This window comes from Anopheles merus, chromosome 2R (genome assembly GCF_017562075.2).
Source record: "Anopheles merus strain MAF chromosome 2R, AmerM5.1, whole genome shotgun sequence".
Taxonomy (NCBI): Eukaryota; Metazoa; Arthropoda; class Insecta; order Diptera; family Culicidae; genus Anopheles; species Anopheles merus.
Genome location: NC_054082.1, coordinates 26,017,906 through 26,040,535, shown reverse-complemented (window position 1 = coordinate 26,040,535; position 22,630 = coordinate 26,017,906). Strand labels below are relative to the sequence as shown.

The 22,630-nt window shown below is 47.9% G+C and overlaps 2 protein-coding genes across 12 annotated transcripts in view; one reads left to right on the top strand and one right to left on the bottom strand.

The window, feature by feature from the left end:
- The window catches only part of LOC121589417, a 57,348-nt gene extending 41,490 nt beyond the window's left edge, over positions 1–15,858 (top strand). For both annotated transcript variants that reach the window (XM_041908340.1, XM_041908341.1), the window contains exon 6: positions 15,225–15,858. In XM_041908340.1, coding sequence (XP_041764274.1) covers positions 15,225–15,317 — 93 coding nt within the window. In that variant the 3' untranslated portion in view covers positions 15,318–15,858. The remainder of the gene's footprint in view (positions 1–15,224) is intronic.
- The window catches only part of LOC121589397 (RNA-binding protein Musashi homolog 1), an 88,559-nt gene that overhangs the window by 28,310 nt on the left and 37,619 nt on the right, over positions 1–22,630 (bottom strand). For 9 of the 10 annotated variants that reach the window (XM_041908307.1, XM_041908309.1, XM_041908305.1 and 6 more), the window contains one exon: positions 17,785–17,805. The exons of the other annotated variant lie outside the window; for it this stretch is intronic. In XM_041908307.1, the coding sequence (XP_041764241.1) occupies positions 17,785–17,805 (21 nt within the window). The remainder of the gene's footprint in view (positions 1–17,784; positions 17,806–22,630) is intronic. 10 annotated transcript variants of the gene reach the window in all.

The window sequence follows — 22,630 nt, the reverse complement described above, 5'->3', positions numbered from 1 at the left end:
TGGCGTGTTTTGCTTTTCCCAAGCTGGATAAAAAGAACACAGAGAATAGAAAACAAAACAAAGTACGATTTGATGAGGTTACATCCTACTTATGACCGCCTCGGGGGACTGGCAGGACGCAGGGCCAGCCGGAAATATGGACGCTCATTTAGCCGGGTGGCGTTGCGTCACACAAATGATTGGATGGGAGTGATAAGACAATAAAATGAAACTCAACTCAACTTCTAATCGTTTGAATTAATTTCCCCCCGGGGGGTGAAGTTGTGGCACGAAAGGACCGGGGATATGGCCCCTTTGCCCACCGGGGTAAGGATGCGACCGCTACGGAGAGGTGGCATAAGCGTGACATAATTGTGTGTGTGTGTGTGTGTGTGTGTGATGTCCTGCGAGTGGATTAGTCTGCTGCGTGTTTGTTATTGTGTAATTATGAGGCAAAAGCCCGAGGTGATGTACCAAGCGCCAGCAGTACCTACCGTCGAACCGTAGCAACATAAACTGGACTTTCGCTAAATGTGATTATTTAACGCCTGGATGTATGCAATCGGTCACACATTTTGCGCTTACCATCAAGGCTGTGTCGTCAAGTGCCGTGGCGGAACTTTTATAGGAATTTCAGTATGTTTATTCGCACACATCACACTATTTGACGCCAACTTAAAGGCTACTGCTTTGGCACGCTCGGCACGCGGCTCTCCGAAACTGTTTTACGTATCATAGTTCAATGACTTGTACGACACACACACACACGATTCAGCAGAATAAACACCACGAAGACGACCACGAGTCGTCCCGCACTCTGGGGCACTGGTTTCGTGTCCACACACTCGCGGCGTCCACCAAATCAGCGTCGCCCTTCGTCTTTATGATTTCGCAAAGGCACGCACATCTTACGACTGGCTCTCCTTCTTCCTGCCATTCGCAGCGAAAATAATGACGTGAGCAGTGTGTGGCATGGTGATGATGATTGGGCGAGGTGCGGAGTAGCCACCAACCAGCCACCACACATAAACATAAACAAATTGATCTTGAATTGAAACTACGTGCCCATGGGAAACGGCTAACCTGCGTCTCCCCCGGTACGAACGCAAGGACGCCGTGGTGTTACGTTACGGGGACGAGGTTTTGGCCTTTGCATGTGGTTGTCCATTCCTTCCCTACCCATTTCTTTCCAGGCTTGAGAGGGGGAAAAAAGAGAGCGAAAGACGTAAAGCGAGAAGGGTAGATTAGCTTTCCGTGACCACACTTGGGTGGTTTTCCATCGTGGGAATCGCGGCGGGAAAAAGCGAAAGGACGTAATGTAGTAGAACACCACCGGAAAATCACTAACGAACGTAGGGAACGGACAAACACACACACTCATTGCCACAGCAAAAGTTACTACTGGGAGGGGGTAGCCCGGAATGGGAACTCCAAAATGAAACGATTACAGTGAGCTGGACAGGGGGAGGAGGTCCTGGCCCCGAACATGGTCTCCCCTTGGGACAATGTTAAGCAATGCTTCAACAACCTTCCGAGGCATGACGAATGCCGATGGCGGGGCGGTAAGACGACGGTTAAGCAGGGAAGGGAGGAGGTTGTTTTCCCCAACGATTTGCTCCATCAAACACAACACGCAACCGCCCTGCGATAGTGCAGGACTTTTACCACGGGGGATGATGATATGGACATAATATTTGGGAGCAGCGAGGAGAGAGCAGGTTCCCGCTCATTAATACCATAATGTTCAGCTGTAAGTGAAAGTGTGGCGTGATTTGCTGTCATCGATTTGCTCTACATGATGTGGAGCAGGGATTGCTGTTGTTTGCCTTGTGGGAGGTACAACAACTGTTCTTACAATAACGTTGCTAAAAGTGAGCGAAAAGATAATGCACAATGGATGAAAATAGTTCTACAGAGAATGCTTAAGCCTCTATTGTTTTTGTCTTACAATAAGCGAGCATTAACAGAAAATGATAGTACAATATTGCAAGCACCTTGCACTGCAGGCTACTTGGCCTCTTTTGTATTGCCAAAACCCCTTCCCCGTTGCCGTCCAATTGATAATCAATCAAATGCGGCGAATCCGTTGCGTGGATTGCGTTAAAACACAGCGTGGCAGAACAAACAATTTACTGATTTTGGTGGCGGATTTTTCCGTCATCAAAAGCAAACGTATGGCATTTTCCTCGATTCTCCCACTTCAATTAAACGGCCGTCAGTTCGGTGCTTGCCTTTTTTATTACACCGCTTTCGCATGGTTCGACCAAAAAAAAAACATATTTACATACGCGTGTGCATTAACATTTGCCCCACATACGAGGGAAACGCACAACTCCCTTTTTTTCCACATCTCAATCGCCAATCGCATCTCGAGCACACAAGGCTACGGTGTAGAGACAGAGTGGAGGTGTGTGAAGGGTAATGTGCAGTAATGTTAATGTAATACAACCCAAACCCCACAGCGGGGGGTTACATACACGCACATTGTCTCATATTTCTACTTCCCTGCTCCCCGCAGAGCGCTCGCATAATTCGGCGTTTTCCGATTTCATCGAATACAAACACCGACGAAGGATTACGTTTTAAGTCGCACAGCACAGATGAAATTTGCACTGTGAGCCAATTAAACTCTCCCACAGTGCCAATTATCACAACCCAGCTGGGGGAGAGAGAGAGAGAGAGGAGGCACGTGCTTGCACCTGAGGCTAAAGGAATGAAAAACTGATGTGGGAGGGGAATAACATAAACCAGGACCGGTCAGATCGACAGCCGCTCGTTGTGCGATGTCGGTCTATCAGCGCTTCCACAATTTTAAGTCCGTTTAATTTTCATCCTCTTAAATTATTCATACCCCGAATTCCAACAGCACGTCATCATCGTCGCCCGAAAGCACACCTCCTCCTTGTGGTGGGTTGGCGGTACTTTAAAAAAAAAAGGTTGGTTAGGGAACCACGGGGATTTTGCGCTCTCTTCTTCTCCAGCGAGCAGAAAATATGATGCCTACGGAAAAAACAGTAAGCTTTTGGCACGCGTATTGCGCCCATCGTAAAAAAAGGGCGAAATCACAAGGCCCTCATCATTAAAAGAGACTCCCGCCCATCCACCCACTGCACACTACACGTCCTCCCCATTCCCCTCGGCCTTCATCGCACGCTGCTTCCTGGGCAACACAAACCCGGCAGTGTGACTGTAAACGAGTTGTTTCATGATTTCTTACCCCAAAAGAAGAAGGAAAGCACACACCAAAAGAGGTACGGGGATACATTTTATGCTTCTGTCTTGATGCTTCTGTTTTTTAAGTGGCAGATACAAAAAAAAAAACGATTTAAAAAATGAAAGATAAAAAGGTTAAGGGGTTAAGCCTGAATTAAGACCAACGTTACAAAGACTCGTTAGAATGGCTGGGATGGGATGAGTGGAGGTCGGATCGTAAGATTAGTCGCGCATATTTGAAAAGTATTTGTGCAAGCTTTGCAAAAGCCGGTACCGTAGGGCCTCGCCGAATCTGAAACGCGCCTTTTGCAAAAGCCATTCCACAGGGTAAGGATCGCTAAAGTATGCACAAAGCAAAACTTTGCGCAACACACACAGCGCAAGCAAGGCGCGTGTCAAAAGTAATCGTTTGATGCTGCTCGGTGTGTGTGTTCGAAATGTCATCCCTAATTGGGTCTCGATTGTGTCGACGCCTGGCGCAGGAAGCAAAGACTCCAAAAACAGGCACAGGCAGGGCGCGCGCATTCAACAGGCTTTACGCTGAAAAGCATTCATCAGCAAAGATATTCCGTGCTGTGGCTGGTGTGTGTGATGGGTTGGGGTGGGGGGGAGTTTTACATTAATCCTTCCATTACTTGTCAACCCGTGTGTGCGCCTCTGTGAGCGAACGTTTCCACAAGGATGTGCATGCTCCCGGTGTGTACGTGTGTCCATTCATTCGGACGTGAGTAAAAAATTAAAATCCGACCCGGGCATGATAGGTCCACGGTGCGAAAGCGGTACTCCGGCGAGCCGGGGGGGAGAGGAGCTTTTGGTCTATTCCTCCAGACCGAGATGCTGAGGAGATAGTACATGGAAAGGATCTTTATGCTGAACGCTGTTGGCTTGGTGGCGAGATCCCAGTGTGCGCGTGTGCGGAGTCATGGCGGTGGGTTTGAAAAGTGCTCTTGTCCACAAGCATCCTTCTTTAATCCTTCGATGGTTGTGCCGAGACCGTCACTTGCGAGCACACACACACAAATATGTGGGATGTGAGCGGCACACACAGACGAGAATAAAAAAAAACACATGCGGACGACATTAAGATTGGATGTGCAGTCGGACGGAGTCGTTCGTGCGGAAAAATCACTCAGAAAGCTTCTTCCCCATGTCCTTCACGACCCCCGTGCGTGTGTGTATTTGTGCGCAGTCAAGCACATATCTCATTTCGTCTCGGAAATTGATTGTGTGCGTTTGCCCGTGTGTGTGTGTGCTGTACGTAGATATCTCTCACTGATTGCGTACGTCACGCTGAGCGAAAAAAAAAACAATCTTCCCTGTAGAATGCATAGCGTTGTTGTTTTATGTGCTTGTTGCTTCAGCATTTTCAATTAACTTCAACGAGCCTAGCATAGCCTAGACAGAGGCAATAAGAACGGTAGCCAACCTTGCACAACAACATGTTGCTTTGCTCCCCAACACACGAAATGCAAATAATGTAGCAATTTTACTTGCACAATTGTATGCTGCGGGAGCAGGAGCAGCCTGCCTGTTTGCGGAGTTAAGGTTGACAGTTTTCCAAACCACGGCGACTGACGGCAACTTCTAGCTCTGTACCTGGCATGCGGTCGGCCCACAAAACTGTCATGCCATTCCGTCCTCGAAACTGTGCCATCTTGTACAGGTTTTCAGCTTCCACTAGCGCTACTGACAGTGCGGATTAAGAACGCAGTAGACGTTGGGCGCTCTGGACCGCAAATTAAGACTTTAGCACAGTCTTTACTCCAGCGATGATCGTGTTTCCCCAGACAACACCGAACACATTAACATTATGTGAGGATCGATTTAAGAAGCATCGGGTTTGGTTTAGAGATTGTAGCAGTAGTGACTGGGACAGGTAGTTTGAAGATGGATTCTGTTACGCACATTGCATAACTATAGGCGTTTTGTCGCCTCAGAGTATGCATTCGGCTTCACAAAATTGCCTTTTTCAATTTTGTTCCATTTTTGTTTTTTCAACAAAAAACTGGTGGGCTACCCGTGAAATCAACCCGTGAAAAAGAGTTCTTTGTGAAAATTACGCTCTTCACTGTTCCGCAAACACAACCTAGAACTCATTTGGCAATACCAACCACCAGTTGGCCTCGTTTCGCTCCTGCCGATAAGCGTATGCCCTTGCTTAATGACAACGGCAAACCAAGAAAAGAAAAGAAAAACTTTTCCCTATCACCAAAACCCATTACCCACAGAGAAATTTGCTATTTTGTTTGACTTTTGGGGTAAAATAGCAAGAACGAGCACACTCCCACACACACTGACACACATACAAATACACCCACACTTGCGTGCTACAACGCTTCAAAACTATTCCAAACAGTGGAACGAGAGCGCGGACACACGGACTCGTGCTGGAAATTAAACATTCACCACCGTGCGCGCTTGGCTGGCTTCTGTACAGCGAGTTTCCACGCGAACGTGCTTTCGTGCTGAAAACTATCTTTGCTTTTCCACCATTTCTTGGTGACCTTCCAGCACTGGTTCCAGGCGGTCGGAAGCGCGTTCACCTCCTGCCTGGGGTTGAGGCAATAGATTCGACTGATTCTTTTCTTCTTTTTTTCTTATCCGTTTGGACATCATTTGCCCCCTCCCCCAACCAGGGTGTGACGGGGAATGGAAGGATGGAAGTCGCGGCACATTGCAATTGCCGTTTTCCCCCGCATGTATTTGAGCACATACCAAGTTCCGCATTTTATTGCAGTTGCTCGGTATTATAGTGATTGCAACTGATATTTAGAGTGGGTTTTGATTTTCCCCACCCCGACATGTTCAAGTCTCACTTTTCCTGTGCGACTCGCTCTGCAGAGAAAGAGAGAGAGATACTCTGTTTCTCTGTCGCTCTGCTTTTCTCGCACTCACTATCATTCGCTAATGAGCGCCTACATTTTTCCTGCCAAGGGCCCACTGGTGCACCGATGTTTACCGAAACAAATGCAGCTCATGTGTCCGGTGCGCAGTCAGTGTCCGTTCTTTTTCGCGTGGGATGCACGGAACTCCCGGGTTGGAGTTGGTGGGGGCGCTCGTAAACATTTCCAAATTCTGTACACTGGCTGCTCGGTTGGAACAGGCAGCGCGATAAGTGAAAATTATTGGCCCGAATTTTGGCACTTTTTTAATACCCAAAACACTTTCCGCCCCACAGTGTAGTCACTGCCCTGCGCTGCCGCCGCTGTTGGGCCCTTTCTTTGGGAAGCTAATTTTGTACAAATGTTTATTGATATGCATGTGGGTTGCTGCTTTCGCAACTCTCGCCAGCGAAGCCTCGCCCCCGCACAGCACCCCCAGGATACGCTTGGTTTGACGTGTTTATAATTGCATTCCAAACTCCTCCAAACCAGCACACTTGCTCACGATGTGTGCTCCAATGCTCATCAAACCCACCTTCCTTCCTCCCCCCCACCACCTTCCACATCCAACCATTGCCCTGCTGACAGGAGAAGCGTCAAAGAAGCTACAGCGTCAGCAAACGAGTGGTGGGGTTGCATGCTCTCCGCTTGGTTCTCAATAAAAACAAAAAAAAAAAAGATTGGTTGGTGTATTATTTTATAATGCCCTTGTTTTGAGTTTCGCTTTTCAGCTCGAAACAAATGCTCCTCTGCTTCGGGGCTTTATGGAGCGTCCTTTTATGTCTTGTTGGGGGCAAGTTTATCACATAAAAGAGTTGCAAAAACTGCTCGCTGTAGTACCGAGGACGAACGGGACACATTAGCACGCACCAACACACACACACACACACAGAGGCCGGAATGTCGCTGAAGCTAATGACAAGGCTGGAACTATGTTCGGTGTCTTGCTACTAACACAGTCAACTACCGCCAGCACAACAGTAGCATAAGCTATCAAAATGAGTTATGCTGTTGCTGCTGCTCCTTTCCACCCCCGAAAAAAACACGATGAAAGAGAAGGACACACACATACATTCAGTTTGTGCAGGACGATTGCGAGCAGTTATGAAATCGATCAAACTTTATCGATTTTTAACATGCCCTGCTGTTATAAAAGTGCTTCTTCGGAAAAAAAATAAGGAACAGGAAGGAAGGCAGGAAGCACACAACCAGGGGCGAGGAAACGTGAAAGGTCACATAAAACCCGGCAGAAAGCACCATAAAGCATATTTGATTACCCGTGCCCCAGCAGTAAACTATCAGTGCTAAAGCTAAGCCACAAATAAGGCGGTGGGGGGGGGGGGGGTAACCGGTCATCATAAAACTGTCGTCCATCCCCCTGTTGTGTTGGCTGGATACTAGGGACTAATTCCCCCGTCCCCGTCCACTGGCTGGGGACTTTTCATAAAAATGTGTCCTCTTTCCGTTGGGCTTTGATTTGTTGACCACGAAAGAGCCAAATAAACCCGAAACAGCTCGAGTAACGGCGTTGTTTGTTGTTGCGGTTAATGTAGTCGGTGGAAACAAAACGCCAACCGGATTGATTTTAGTTAGCTTCTTGTGTGTATGTGCTTAGTGGTGTTGCACTTCGACCGGTGTTCAAAAATAGAGGCACCAACTAAAACCCCCTGCTGCAACCCATCATGCTGCGCAATGGGCGAGGAAGAAATCTATCTATAACGCTTGCAAGTACCAGCAACGACAACAAAACACCGCAAGCAGCAAATATAGTTCGACCTCCGATGCCAAACCACCAAACCGAATAAAAAAGAAAAAAAACCCTGGGACAAGAAGTAGAATCGAGAAAAAAAAATCAACAAACGAAACCATCCATTTAGTTATTACTCGACAATATTTTCGTATTTCCCGAACTGCTTCTTCTTAGCGATACACCCGTGAGCAGGAACAGCAAAGACCAAAACCATACCCGCAAAAACATCTCAATGATGCCTCTGTGGAGAGGGCAGAATAGGTGATTACAGAGGACCGACAGTATATGCTTTTTGAATCACTGCCAAGCTGACAGGAGAGACATGCCACCATTCGGCTGCCGGGCCCAGGCCAAACGCCCAGACACAGCGCACGGATCAACCACGGCCGTAGGTACGCGGCGTTCGGTGGCGGTCACAGGCTGTTGTGTGACAGGCGGCGGGTTTGCTGTGCTGTGTGTGTGTGTTATGTCATCGTTGTCATCGTCAACGTCCCGTCGAACTTTTTACGCCCAAAGACGCAACACTACGCCACGGGGTACCCGCCCCACCGGGTCGAGTGTTGGGTACTCACCACCATCGATTCTCGGGACGCGCCTAGAACCTGAGAAATGATTTCGTATAAATTTATCCGAGCTCGAACCCGTTTGCGCGAGCGACCCTTTCTGCTGGGATGACAGGGCGACGGCCGAAGAGACCGTAAGCGCACGACGCGGTGGCGGACAGCGACGACGGCCGTCAAATAAATCCTCGAACGTCGTCGTTGTCCTCCTTAAACCGCTGCTCGGGTGCCTCTTGATTTATGGTTGCACTTGCGAGAAAAGAGGAAGAAGAAGAAAATCCCTTCCCTACGTGTCTCGGGATACACACACATTGGCCCCAAAGCGCGCGCCCTACGAATCCCGGGACTAACCTGTGCGAAGGTTTTGGGACCGTCCTTCCCGGTGGAGGGGGGGGGGAGCATTTTTTTGTTAAATGATTCGTTGGCGAATTGAAGCTCTTTATAATTTGGCTAAAAAAAACCTTTTGGTATCCCCCTAGTCCCACACACACACACACATACAGGAATGAGGAATAGAAAAAGAAGGAAATTGCTATACAAGTGTATGAGTGTATATCACTGTGTATTGTTTGGTGGTGGTATCCGTTAGCGAAAGGAACAAGAATATAGTCCCAACCATACACGTGTCCTTTCCTGCATGCGACAGTGTCTTGAGCTTTCTACCCAACCACCCCCTGCTCGACTCCGATCCTCACATTGAATACCCCGGTGCGGTGGGATCCTTGCGCTGCAAAACCTGGACGATTTGGCAAAGTGGCTCAATGGAGGTAATATAGGAATGGAAAGTTAAATAAAAAAAAAAACACACACACACACACATACACACACGCGAGCTACACCGGAACGAACATCAGATTAAGAAGCGAATGTTGGAGAGAGGAGAAAAGCTGATGACATTCTGGCAAAAGTTCGCCCCGACCTGGGAGCGATGCAAGTCAGTGTGACTGCCGGGGCAGTGGGGAAGTGTTGGGGAGGACGGTAAAATTCCATTTGGGAACCATGTTTTTTTTCTTTCCACAATGTCGTCGTCGCCGTCGGTTTTCCCCACCGGAATTCTTTCCCACTGGCTTATCGCAATGTGAATGACTTTGCACAGGGATCAGGACAGGACCAAGAACCCTGTGGACGCGGGAGCGAAGAAAACATCGACCGAGAGTACGGCGGTACTGTGGCACAGAAATCTATAACACACTCACACGTACAGCTCGAGAACAGAGCGCGAGCACCGAAGATTCGATAGAGGAGGGGGGGGGGGGGACTGGCAAGATGGCGGCACAGCAGAACAGTGCAGGACGTGGGACGCGTCGGGAACGGCGGGTGGTGGGGGTATCCACCGGTGGAGTTATTTTCACTCCGTTTCACAGTCAATTTTCCACAAATGATGTTGTTTCTGATTTGACAGAAGCAGCAGCACCACTGCTCTCGCTCGTTTTGCCCCGCTTCGGTCGTCTATTTTTGCCACGGCCGGTGCCACACTACCTAGATGCCCTTCTTCAAATCCAGCCTGCCCCAAAACCGTAATACACCGACCGATGAAATATATTGCCCAATGCGGCTGTTTACCTCCGCACGGTGAGAAATGGGTCGGAAGCTACTAGAGGCCCGACCGTATCAAGGCTGGAAGTGACGTACGGCGGCCACCTTACGGACTAAAAGCATCACCATCATCATCATCATCCACTCCAGCATCTCCGGCAATAAGCTGAAGCGAGGGTGCTCCTCCAAAACAAAACGTAAAACAATTTTCATGCGTCCTTTTCTGAGCCGTTGCTCTGGATGTCCTTGACATTTTTGACGTCGGGGGGGGGGGGGGGGGGATTTTCGGTCCCATATAGGACTTCCACTCTGAAACGAGCGCGTGTGTGATGTACCACACGCAAACGCACGAACTGTTTTCTCTGGATGTAATGGAGTGTATCAAATTGATTGGAGGGGAAAAGATTTTTCATTTCTTGCCACACCAGCACATGTTACGGGCTGTTAAGCGAACCGGGGGGAGGGAGAGAATACGTTTGTGCAGGAATAGAACATAATAAGTTGGGCTTTAAAACACTGGCATCCGCAGCGCGAATAGCGTAGTATGCATACTTGCAGAATCGTAGAAATCCCGATTTTCTGATCGGTTTCTGAGAATAATCTGTATCATTAAAACGGAGAGTGCTTCCGACAGTTCGGAAGTATTTTCGGAATGAGATGAATTTCTCAAGCACTCCGTACACTAACCAGGAAGTCAAACGATGTGCAAGATGGAGTGTACTAAACGTTTCGCGTCAGCGGGTCATATATTTACATTAATGTCCATTTTCGATCACAAACAGAAAGCGCTCTTGCGGGCTGTAGAATACTGCTTTAATGATGTAAGCGCAGCCGGAAGCATCCGTTACTAATCAATACCATGCACGCATTCTGCTCACTGATGGACGGACTAGTCGGAAGCGCGTATCGAATCTGTGGGACGGGTGGGTGGGTAGGTAGTAACTGTGTCCCGCAATATGGTTCCCGCAGAGCCCACAAAGCACTGGCCTCCCACCGGAGTTTGATGCATCCCCGTGATTAATCAGCGTAAACCGATACGATTAATCAATTGGAAGAATCCATACATATTTCCACCTGCGCCAGCCAGAACCCACACGAACGACGAGAGAGCCCACCCTTCCCGGAATAGTCTCGCACCGCAGGAAGTGGGAATTCTATACACCGTCGCGTACATCCTGCATGTAACGGACGTGGAATATGATCTCCCTCGCGCTTGTCCGTGCTTTCTGTGGGTCTGAGCGAACAGTGGTGAAAGTGCAACCAAGATTTCCAGAAGAGCACTGCGCTTTCCTCCTCCCAATCGCGGATGGTGGCGTGTCTTGTCTCTCCCTTCCGGTTTCGTGGGTCCACGTTTGATAGACGTTAATTCTGTCGACTTCAATTTGGCGCAGATGTCACAGGCGAACCGTCGCTGTGTCGGCAGGTAACACGCTGTCTGAGGTACTAATCTTTCAAACAAAAAAGTCTGACGTTCGTCGTGCGCCACCAAACTGTTTGTTGCGATTAAAACAAACCTGACAAGATATGCTTCCCCCGGCAGAGGTTGACCGAACGGAATTTGCCACGTAGGTTTGCTGTCTGCAGGCACCTTCTCTAGCAAAAACATAAAAGTGCTTTCCAAAACAACAACATCAACAACACGTGACGTTGTGACGGAGGCGGTACCGGTGATGGTTACGAGCGCGATATATTTTTAGACCCGGGAGAAGCCTTACTAAAGTAGAATCTTCCTTTATAGAGCCTCCTACATTTACGAACACAAACACACATACTGTGTTGAGCTGGCTGAGTACTCTTGTCCGTAGCGGTAGGCCACACGAACAGCCTACAATAGGGAAGGATGGGGGCGAATGGTCTTTACCACCTCCGCTCATACTCGAACGATAATCGGCTAATGGAAGCTTGCCAACTGCACTCGAGCAACACGAGTAGCAGCAGCACGACACACACCACACACCGGTCATGCAGGAAACCGGAAGAGTGCGAAGGAAATGTAACTGGTGATGCAGGAGAGCAGAGGTGCAGGACACACTCACCCATCGACATCGGCCCTCTCTTCATCGGGCTAGAGGGCGCTTACTTAGGCTAGGCTTCACTCCGACCTCTGTCGACAGTGTCTCTCTGTGTGTGTGTGTAGGTCGCTTTATGCCCGAGGATAAATTCATCCTGCACTTGCTGGAGTGCACTTTGGAAAAACGTCCCCTCCAGCACAGTTCCACCATCACCGTCGCCCCCCCCTTCTTTTTTTTTTTTGCTATTCCGTCATCTCTTCCCAATGCACCGGTAATTAAATTTTCGCTTACATTCTCATCCACTCACTTCACGTCTCGACCTCGACCCCGACAGTCATCCATCCATCCATCCGGCAAACGTGGCCGGGGTGTGTGTGTGTGTGTGTGTGTGTGTGTGTGTGCACCGTTCAGCCAAGCCAGTTCAGGCGGTTGACAATGACGAGAACCAGGGTTGGCACGGCGATGTAAAGCCGAAGGCCACTAGCAGACACAGAAGAATAACAACAAGAAAACTAAAGCGAGCGGTAACTCATTTTACTTCCACCAGCCAGTAAAATCAACCAACTAACCAATCGACCGACCCGGGATTTGCTTACCCCCCTCCGGGAGATTTGTTAAGTTCCCTCTCTGCCACTTGCACCAAGGATTCGACCAGATATTGTACTATGTTCTTCTCCAACATTCTATAACTGAACGGATAAGGTTCTCGTCGTTTCCTTCTTCGCTTTCTCAGTAACCTACCACAGCTCCAGCCCCTAACTTTCACCCGGTGTACGGAGAGCTGTATACGCGTATATATGATGTGTATGGAAATAATAATCCAATTTAAAGCGAAACCTTCATGCGGTTCTTACCGCGGGCAGGGAAGCGAAACATCCTTCCCAAAAGGTATCTTGAAGCGCCCGACCCGTCGTCCGGAATTACGTTACCCAATCAGCGCGCTAGTTATTGGATAGAACAGAACCACTCACCTCCTCCCCATCGCCGTTCGACGCGTGCTTTGTAGGGTTTCTTCGCTTAGTTAGTCAGCAGCAAGGCAGAAGGGTGGGGCACGATACAAACAAACGCACACACACACACACACACACTTGTCAGGATTCTTGTCACGGTGGCGGGCAACGTGTGTTCCTTCCCGGCCGAAAGAATAGAACTACTTCCTTCTTCCCGCAACACATCCAGTGGCAGCGACCTCCCGTGAATACTTTTTAAAATAAAAATGGAGAACTCAATCCCCATGGTGGAGTTCGCTTCCCGGAGGGTGTCCCTCGGCCGTTTCTAGGCTAATACGTTTTAATCCTGACATGTAGGATACAGAGAGAGAGAGAGAGAGAAAGAAGGAACGAAACGGAAATACCTCATCATGGTGGGCGGTGATTCTTTCCCAGGACACTTTTCCACGTTTCCTCGTGGCTGTCGTTGTTGTGTGCTCCCGCCAATGCTTAAAACCCCGCGAGGCGTCATAAGGCGTCACACTGCGAATTATTGATCACCACCACGACGATGACTGGCTTTGGTTTTGTCATTGGTTTGCCTTTTTTTGTGCTGCTTGGATTTAACAGGCCCGCGTTCATGGAGAATATGGGCTTTTCTGTTTGATGAGTGAAGCAGACAAAAGGGCGAACAAGCCACAGGACAATGAATCCTACATGAAAGGGTTTACTGAACACGTTGATAAAATAAATGAAACCAAAGGGGGATGTACTGTCGATGACACCATTTGAAGCTGAGTGAAACGATCAAATGAACAAGTTACTTTAATGCGCTGATAATAATATGATGATAATGGCTCACGAGCGTAGTAAAAAAGGACGATTGTGGTGCAGGTTTGCATGGATGTAGGTGTTTTGATGTGTTTCATTTAACTCACAGAATGCAACACAAGCCTGAACGTTGAGCAATTGGCGAAACACAACATTAAGCCGTTGTTGCGGTTGTTATTTGTTTCCAATGAAATCGATCAATTTATACAGTACGCGGTTGCTTTCACTGAACAAGGATCAGTTGGCTTATGGGCTTAGCACATTAGTTCTGATAAATGCACTGCTTTTTTCCACTCGTATGTGTGGCCAAAAGGTCAATTGTTGCAATTGACGAGCAGTGGCTGCAGTTGTTTTCCGATTTTCCGAACTGGAGCTAATAAAATACGCAGAATTGTGCTAACCATATCCCACAAAAATAGGACGCCATATTCTATGCATTTGTAGTGCTTGTTTTCTCCCCTTCTCGTCGCTACTGCAATAGAGAACAATATCATACAGTTACAGCGCATACCATGCCCGCCCTTCTAGCTATTCTAGCACCAAACGATCAAAATTTATTTATTTGTTTTAGTCCGATAAACAAACTTTCCCAACATTCGCACGGACAACAGTATATTGCCGACCGGTTGGCTTTTGCATTTTGATGAGCGGCCCACACAATCGCTCTCCCTCTCTCTTCCTCTCTCTCTTTCTCTCTCTGTGATTGTGTACCAAGAATCGCGGTTATCATGCTTTCGTGCCTTGGGGTCGCATGTTATTGATTGAAAACGGGGCCAAACACCGAATGGGGAAGTAGGGAAGGGGATAGTAGAAGCGCTTTCCGTTCACCATTGCTTTCCCTTCCAACGACATTACACAACACAATCCACCTCCCCCCCCCCCCGCCCATCCCTGACCGGGCTTATGCGTTCTTAAATCACACAAATCCGATTTCGATACCAAGCCGCGCGCTGCAGCAGCACCCACCACCACCCAACGGCGGGTGGGATGATGATATGCCGCGTGTGTGCTTTGCGTATATCCAGCGGGCATCAGCACGTTGAGCCGATTTTGTCGCTGACAATTGGATCAGCAGTCAGCGTCAGCGCGCGCTCGCGTTATTGCCTTCGACGATTCTGGACTTTTATTGCCTTCGTGGTGTAACCGCGCCGAAAAGTTCATCCACCGTGGATGGGATGGGGAGGGGGTTGAGGGTGGTTTTTCGCTTGCCCTTTGACGGCTCAACCTTCCTTCCATCGTCATGCTCATGTTCATGCGAAAGCTGTAGCTGTATGGCTTTGCGCGACTGTACGGCAGCAGGTCACACTTTTTGACATTTTATGCTGATGTAATGACTTGGCAGTGCGTTCCAGCGAACGAGAGTGGGTGGTGGTCACGTTGATCAGCCGCACGGGTCGACGGGAACCTTTGCTACACAAATGCTTTTCACAAATGTGTTTCATAGCATAATGTAGATTGTTTAGAATTTAGTTCATCCTCGACAGTGAGCAATAATAAATTAAACCTATACTTCGTGCTTCATTTCGTTGCAGATTCTCGTGTTCAATCAAAAGTACCTCCCGAACCCGGAGCTGAAGGATGCCCTTAGCTACCGCGAGGAGTACAACAAGGTGGCGAGCAATTAAAAAGCAAATGCAGCAAATGCAGCAAAACCAGCCAGCAACAACGAACCCTGCGAAGCATATTGACGAACGTCGGACCGCGGATATGTCTGCACCATCACCAAACATGCGGCCACATTTCCCCTTTCATCTCACGGGACAGCATGAATAGTGTTGGGACATGTGTGTGCGCGCATATGAATAAATCTAACCGAAGCTAGAGATCCATTGCCGGGCTCTACCGTCTCCTTAGCCCCCTGTTTGGCTTGGCGATTGATCTTCCGGCATGTGTGTGTGTTTGTGATGTTGTTGTTGAGTTGTGTATGAATGCCTGTATGTTTGTAGCAAATTATATAGAAACCCGCTTGAAAAAGCTTAATCGTTTCCAGCCGGCAGCAGCATCTGCGCGAATGCTCGATTTGCATTTAGAACGTTTGTGCAGTTGTGCCTCCGTTGAATGTGCTGGTGCACTCTCGTGGCTGCGCGCCCATTTTCGCCAGTGTCTATCAATATATACCGCGCTGCAAGAGAAATAAATAAATACTAATCGATGTTTCAACCCATACTACTGTTCGCATCCACGGTTCAATGCGAGAAAGAAATCATCATCAACATGTGAGTTGGCTAGGCGAAGCGGAGAGGAAGAAGAAACAACAGAACGCCGAACCTCTGCCAGCGACCGACCGTCACTGTCACTGCAAAACTTAATGAATTAATCGATTGATGAGCGCATCACAGGGACGCACAGAGAAATGCATTCCTCTCCGTGTTGAGCATAGAGTGCACACTAGATAAGGAACAAAGCGATGAAGAATACTAGGCCACGGTTTGGATTTATTAGCGACTTTCAAGAAGTCAACAGAAACCACACACACACACACACACACACACACACACACACACACACACACACACACACACACACACACACACACACACACACACACACACACACACACACAAACTGTAACACACTTGATTGAGGTTGGCAGACAATGGTGCCCGATTGTGAAGGGATGCAACATTTGCCATCATCATCCCATCACCCTCATCAGCGTAGATCTTGCAAGAGGTTCTTGCCTCACACACGGTGTGGTTGCAAAAAAAGCCGTTCCAGTTGGCGCAGGAAGTGCACAGCACTAGTACAGCACCGATCTCAACCACTCCGTTGCTGCCCGGAGATTCTTGTCAGTATGATTTCATCCATCCTTGTGCTTGTGTGAGGTTTTATAGGGTGGTGTACTCTTATGGAAGCGGCAAAAAGCACACCCACTACCCTTCTCCCACCAACTGGCAGCCGATCGATTAACTGTGCGCACACAGAACGAGCACGACGCGAGAGAGAACCTTACCGAGAAAGGCCTTACGGATGTGAAGTGGTTGATAAGTTCAACAGAGTCAACCAGTCAACAGCATCAGCTCATCATCATCATCATCCTCATCTTTCGCCATTCGCATGTTTCTGTCATCTTGTCTGTGGCCTTTGTGTGTGTGTTGCCAGATGATCTCCAAATGCACAATGATAAACATTCAGCTCTTTCCATCCGGAAGATGTTGCGTTCGCAGTGGGTGAACTACGTACCAGTGCTACTAATGCGTCATGTGTAGGATTTGGAGATGAAACGAGGGTTAGGCAGGAGGGAAATGTCATTTGGGCGAGATTACATCGATTGAAATGCGTTAAAAGAGACAGATTGACGTGGTAATTAGCCTTTGCTCGAAATGATTGGTTTCACTGTTCACATCTGTTAAGGTTAAATTTTTCCAACGTGTTTCCAAAACCATTCCAAGGATACGAACAACTCAATTTGTTGAAACTTCGTCTCCGCCGCAATGCGCTGCTGCGTCCCCCGTCGAGGAAAGCGCATCAAGCAAAAGAAGTCAAATTCTTTCCCATTTCGAACGACATAGCTTCACCGTTTTCTCCACTCATAATATGTCCACACACACACTTATGTTGATGAAAGAATAGGCAACAAATGCAGCAAAGCAGCAAAAGTTGGTCCCTCTCAATCGTTTAGCGCATTGCTTTTCAGCAGTTGGAAAAGGCGTGGAAGCTTGTCTCTTTACTTGCCTCCACAATTGCTCCACCCTACAACAGAAGGCTTTCCGACGAGGCTTACCCCGCCAGCTCACATCAGCACAGATGCATATCATTTGGTCCACGGTAGGAGTAGATGAGGGAGGTGAGGGGGGGGGGGGGTGTGAGGTAGACAATTCGGTACGCTTTCTGTTCTGATTCAATGCCAGCCTAGCACCATTAGCTTCCCTTCTTGTTTTTGTTTTCTTTTTTGCGCTCGCTTGTCCTCGCTTGCGACTTCTAATCATCCCCAGCAAAGCACGCTCCGGGTCCTTCCTCGCAACGCAACGGAGTGATAGATAAGGCGAGAAACGGGGGGGATAATGGGGACGTGTTTGATGATTTCGCCTCACTTATACCATACTACACAAAGAGACGGGTGTGTATGCCTGTGTCTTTCTCCTCACTTACCCATAAGTGGCGGCGTGCAATCTATAACGAGAGAAAGAGAAGAAGGAACAAGAACGGACAATGTTTTACAAGTTTGTCTTCTTGCGGGAACACCATCGAGGGTTTTAACAGGATGGTTCTATGCTTTTTTTTTTTTGCTGTTTTGCTAGTAATACACTTTGGTAAAAGGGTGGAGGGTAATGAGTAGAAAAAGGTAAGTAAAAGATGCATTTTGGTACGATGGTTCCATAACAACACAACAAACAACGGTACCGAGAGAGAGAGAGATAGAGAGAGAAGGCACAGGATAGGATATGCATGTACGTGCGCAGCAGTGTAAAAGGTGTTGATATATGTTTGTAATTATATTAAAGGTGTCTGTATCTTTGTGTGTGTGTTTGTATGCTTCCCTCACCTGCGAGGACCAAAAAAAAGGGAAAAGGAAAGAGACCACATGCCACATTACTATCAACAATAACAACATAACAACAGCAACATCAACACAATACCACAAACGATTAAACGGTGTGTCTTTTCATTCAGAGGCTACATTACAGTTAGTGTTAGTACGCAAACGAAAGAGAGAGAGAGAGAGAGAGAGAGAGAGAGAGAGAGAGAGAGCAAAAAACAAGTGATAAAAGTAACAATAATTTCATACAAGCTAAATGCAGCTGCTGCAGGCGCACTCATAAATTGGAACGGAAAGAAAGAAACAAAACAACGAGATGGAGCATGACAGATGCTTATAAAAATAAAACAATTTATGTTACTGTAATATTGTACAGAACTGCACCACAGAACAGTAAATACACCATATTTAAACCGAGCGTGAGAAACGGAAATGGCACGTTAAGAATCAATGCGTCCACAGACATGAATTCCCATCCCCTACGGCAGTAAAACAATGTATTTGAGGAAAGTGCTTCTCACAACCCCTGCACACAAAACACTGGACATGAATAACGGGGAGGAAAAGCTCTTTTTTCTTTTTCCCTTGTTGTTTTTTTTTTTTGAGTACTACATCACAAGAAACTTGCATAAAAGTTGCGTTTTCCCTCTATCTTGCTCGCTCTTGCTGCTGGCTCACCATTCATTCTGGTCCCCTTGGGAAGGGGGGCGGTGTGCGTGATAAGGACACGCAAAAGTAATAAGAATCAATTTGAACGTTTCACCATCTGAGCGTAATCAACACACGCAATGGTCATTAGGTAGGGCAAGCTAAGGGCCAACCAGCCAGCCAGCCAGCCAGCGCGGGCATGCAATATAGCAAACATGTATAATATGATCCTACATCCTAACGACACAGCCCAACCCAACCATCCACTACATCGACCCACACATACTGGCCGAAAGGAAATGAAGGAAAAACGATTCACGCACCCCACACCGAACCCTTTCAAACCGCCACCTCCCATTTCAGAAGGTGATGGAGCAATTTAAGCATTAATCTCGGCGCTTTTCCCTAACACAGTTCGATCACAAGCCCGCACGTGTGTTAGCGTTTCCATCGTGTCTAGCCCATACATGTACCCATACACACACACACTCACACATACATGCACCAGCCAGTGCCATAAACGTGTAGCATAAAAATTGGTTTCCGCTCACGAACGATCCTTCCTTTCTCACTTCTTACTTTCCTGTGCAATGGACGACATTAATTAAGCGTTAATTGCTATCGTGACTGGCCGCGGGCGGGCCCGGAAGCAGTTGGTGCTGCCCGGCTGGCTAGCTTTCGAGAAGACGGCGGAAATCTTATCGCGTTGTCTGTGCGCTTCCGAGCGTGTGTTTGAGAGGTTAGGGAAGCTGCAGAGGGAGAAATAGACGCCTTTATAGAATGTAAGAATCACATCCTCCCGACTTTATTCTCTTTTTTTGTACCCAAAAAGGGTTTAGAAAACCTAACCATCACAATCACTCTTATAAAATACTTACTAGAATGCATAGTGCTTCTATTTTTAGCATCGTCAAAAGAATAGGACTCATTCCGTCCTATTGTAGTGCAAGCGAAATGATCACATCAGCACAAATGAATCATTCTCAGAAACTCAATTGCTGCTGTTGCTGCTGCTGTGGACAACATTGTTCAGCCAGATGGAAATAAATAGGGAAAAGTTATCCGAGAAAAGGCCACCACCATCCCTGCCCCATATGATGTTTCTGTTTACTGTTTGATCTAATCGATGCTTGCGATGCCAGACAGCTGTGTCACGAGTCTTCTTCGTTGCCTGGTATGGCGGAAGTCTTTCCCTTGTTTTTACCATTAGAAAATTAGTCAGCCGTTAATTGAAAGCTTTAGCCAAAGTGCTAGAGAAGCGACCCTTCAAGCTCTAACATGTCAAGAGTTCAAAGAAGCTAGTTACGCAACTAGTACAGACACCTTATACAGCAGGACCAGAATGAGACACCGCTGTGCCTACACCTTCTTGGAAATCCGAACGTGTCCGAAGTGCCCCCCTGAAGAAATGTGTCCCATTTTCCCCCTCTTGAGATTGAGATGGCCACACCAAGGCGCCTTGTAATTGTAATGATAAATGCCAAACAAATGGTACGATACCGTGTGTGTGTTTGCGCTGGGTTAGATGGAAGGGAGAGAGGAGGATGGGCCATTCAAGAGGTGTCGCGAAATTACCCACCCGAAAAAAGGGAAAACAGCACACACACACCAAAGCCCCCGGAATGGGACGATGGGAAAATATTCTCAGATCGAAATTCAATTACCGTATTTCTTCTTTCACCCAACGAGGAGGACAGTGGACCGCACCAATAATAGTCACAACGCAGTAGAAGGTATTTCCGAACCACTGGCCGCCACACTTGTACATACACACACACATTCTTGCAAGACACGTGCGAGATTGCAATAAGGTGTGAGGGTTGGGGAACAATAAAAAGTCATCACACAAGCGAAGGTGACACCATAAATAGGCAGCTTCCACACGCACCCACTGACCCCCAAACGAATAGAAGGATCTTGTGCTGCTTGTTCGTGGGCTGGCTGCTGGGGGGGGGACTTCTTGAGTGAAGGTCCAAGAATGTCGTCCAGCACCCCGATCCTCCCCTCCCACAGGTTTTCCTCCTCGCGCCTCGCAGGGAAAGTTTTGCTCAAATGTTGCCCCATTCTTTGGCCAATTGCATTACATTACCCGGGCCAGCTTAGCAGAACGGCAGCGCATAAATAAGGAGCCAGGGAAAGGACCTCCCACCGCACACCGCAGCGCACAGCACTGGTAAACCTGCAACAGCGTTACACCAAAATCTCGCTGTAATAATGTGTAACACCCATCAGCGGCATTCGCTAATCACAATGTGTAGCAGGGCCGGAGCCGGACATTAGCCAAAAGTGTGCGTAATTTTCTATCAATAATAAATCGCGCAAATTGCCCACCAAAACCTAGCAGAGCATGGGGCAACAGCAGGTGCGTGTAATGTTGATGTGTAAAGGTGTGTGTGTGTGTGTGTGTGTGTGTGTGTGTGTGCGTGTGTGTAATTCAATAAATAATGCATGAAAGCTTTCCCATCGGGCTCCTACTATTGAAGTTTCCTAATAAAAGGAAACTGAGGAAAAACCCATCAATCTTCTTTACTCATACATTTCTTGCTAGTATTTCTAGCTCTATGTGTTAAGAAGCTTAGTACCACCCGCCTGAAAGTCAACAAGATATTACGAACAGAAAGCTAATTTGCAGTGGATTCGATCCGGTACCAAAAACTGTCATCCCTGGATCACTAGCACTACCGTCAATGGGGCATTGTTACACACTAACGAGTAATACACACGGGGGACATGTCTTCAGCAAATAGAGAAAGCAATCGTACTGTTCAATTCTATAATTCTATTCTCCGACCCCCTTTTTTTGTTTGGCTTGACACGTCTTAAAAAGACATTTGCTCCCCTCCCGGGTGCTCGGATCAAGGAAAATACTGCCCAGATTCAAAACGATATCATCCCTGGGACAGTCAGCAGCTCCCTCTTTCCATGCCGTGTCATACTCTGCTAAGCAAAGCCCATTCGCTAGACAAATCTTCCTTTGCTAATGCCAAGAAAAGTCCTCCCAATTTTGATAGTGTTATGTTCTTAATATGTGTTCCGAGACACAGCTACAGCTACATTGAAGGACCAGAGGACGCTGTATCTTTGTAGTGACAGTGGGCAGATGCTGGATTACGGACGGCTTCGGAGTAGGGTATAACAGCGTACCTTCATCACCGACCCGTACGTATTCGACTGTTCCAACCATCACCACCAGGCTCACCATCATCATCATCATCATCATCAGAGAGCAGCTGGATTAAATACACATATCCTTCTCGACACATGCGGCGGCCTCGGGTATGTCTAACCCATCAAAACCACCTGTGGTCTCCTGGCCAGGTGTTACACCCTGTCTTCGCACCCCCCTCCCCCCCCCCCACCAATAAACGGCACTAAGTAAGTGCTGTAAGCTTTGCAAAAGCACACCGTTCTTCAATTTTAAGCCGATATGTCTCCAAACTGCCAGTACGCAGCAACCACACCACACACACCTGCTACTTGCGTATGTATGTAACGCAAGGCAACAACATGCTGCAACTGCTGCTGCTGCTGCTGCTGCTGCTGCTGCTGCTGCTGCTGTAAATTCGAATGATGTGGTTTTTGCGAAGGAAAAGTAGGACGGAAATTACACACGGCAGACCGTTCCCTTCTTGCGCGTGCTCCTCGCTTGCGTTCGTATTTTTGCCGTGTGGCAAGCGGCAACATATGCCATTCAATCGTGCCGCTGTCAGTCAATTCCGGAAACGTAAATACTATTTCCTAGTACGCTCCTTGCTCCTATAGCGAGCTGCTATCCGTACCCGTGCGATGATGCTCGTCGCTACTGCTACT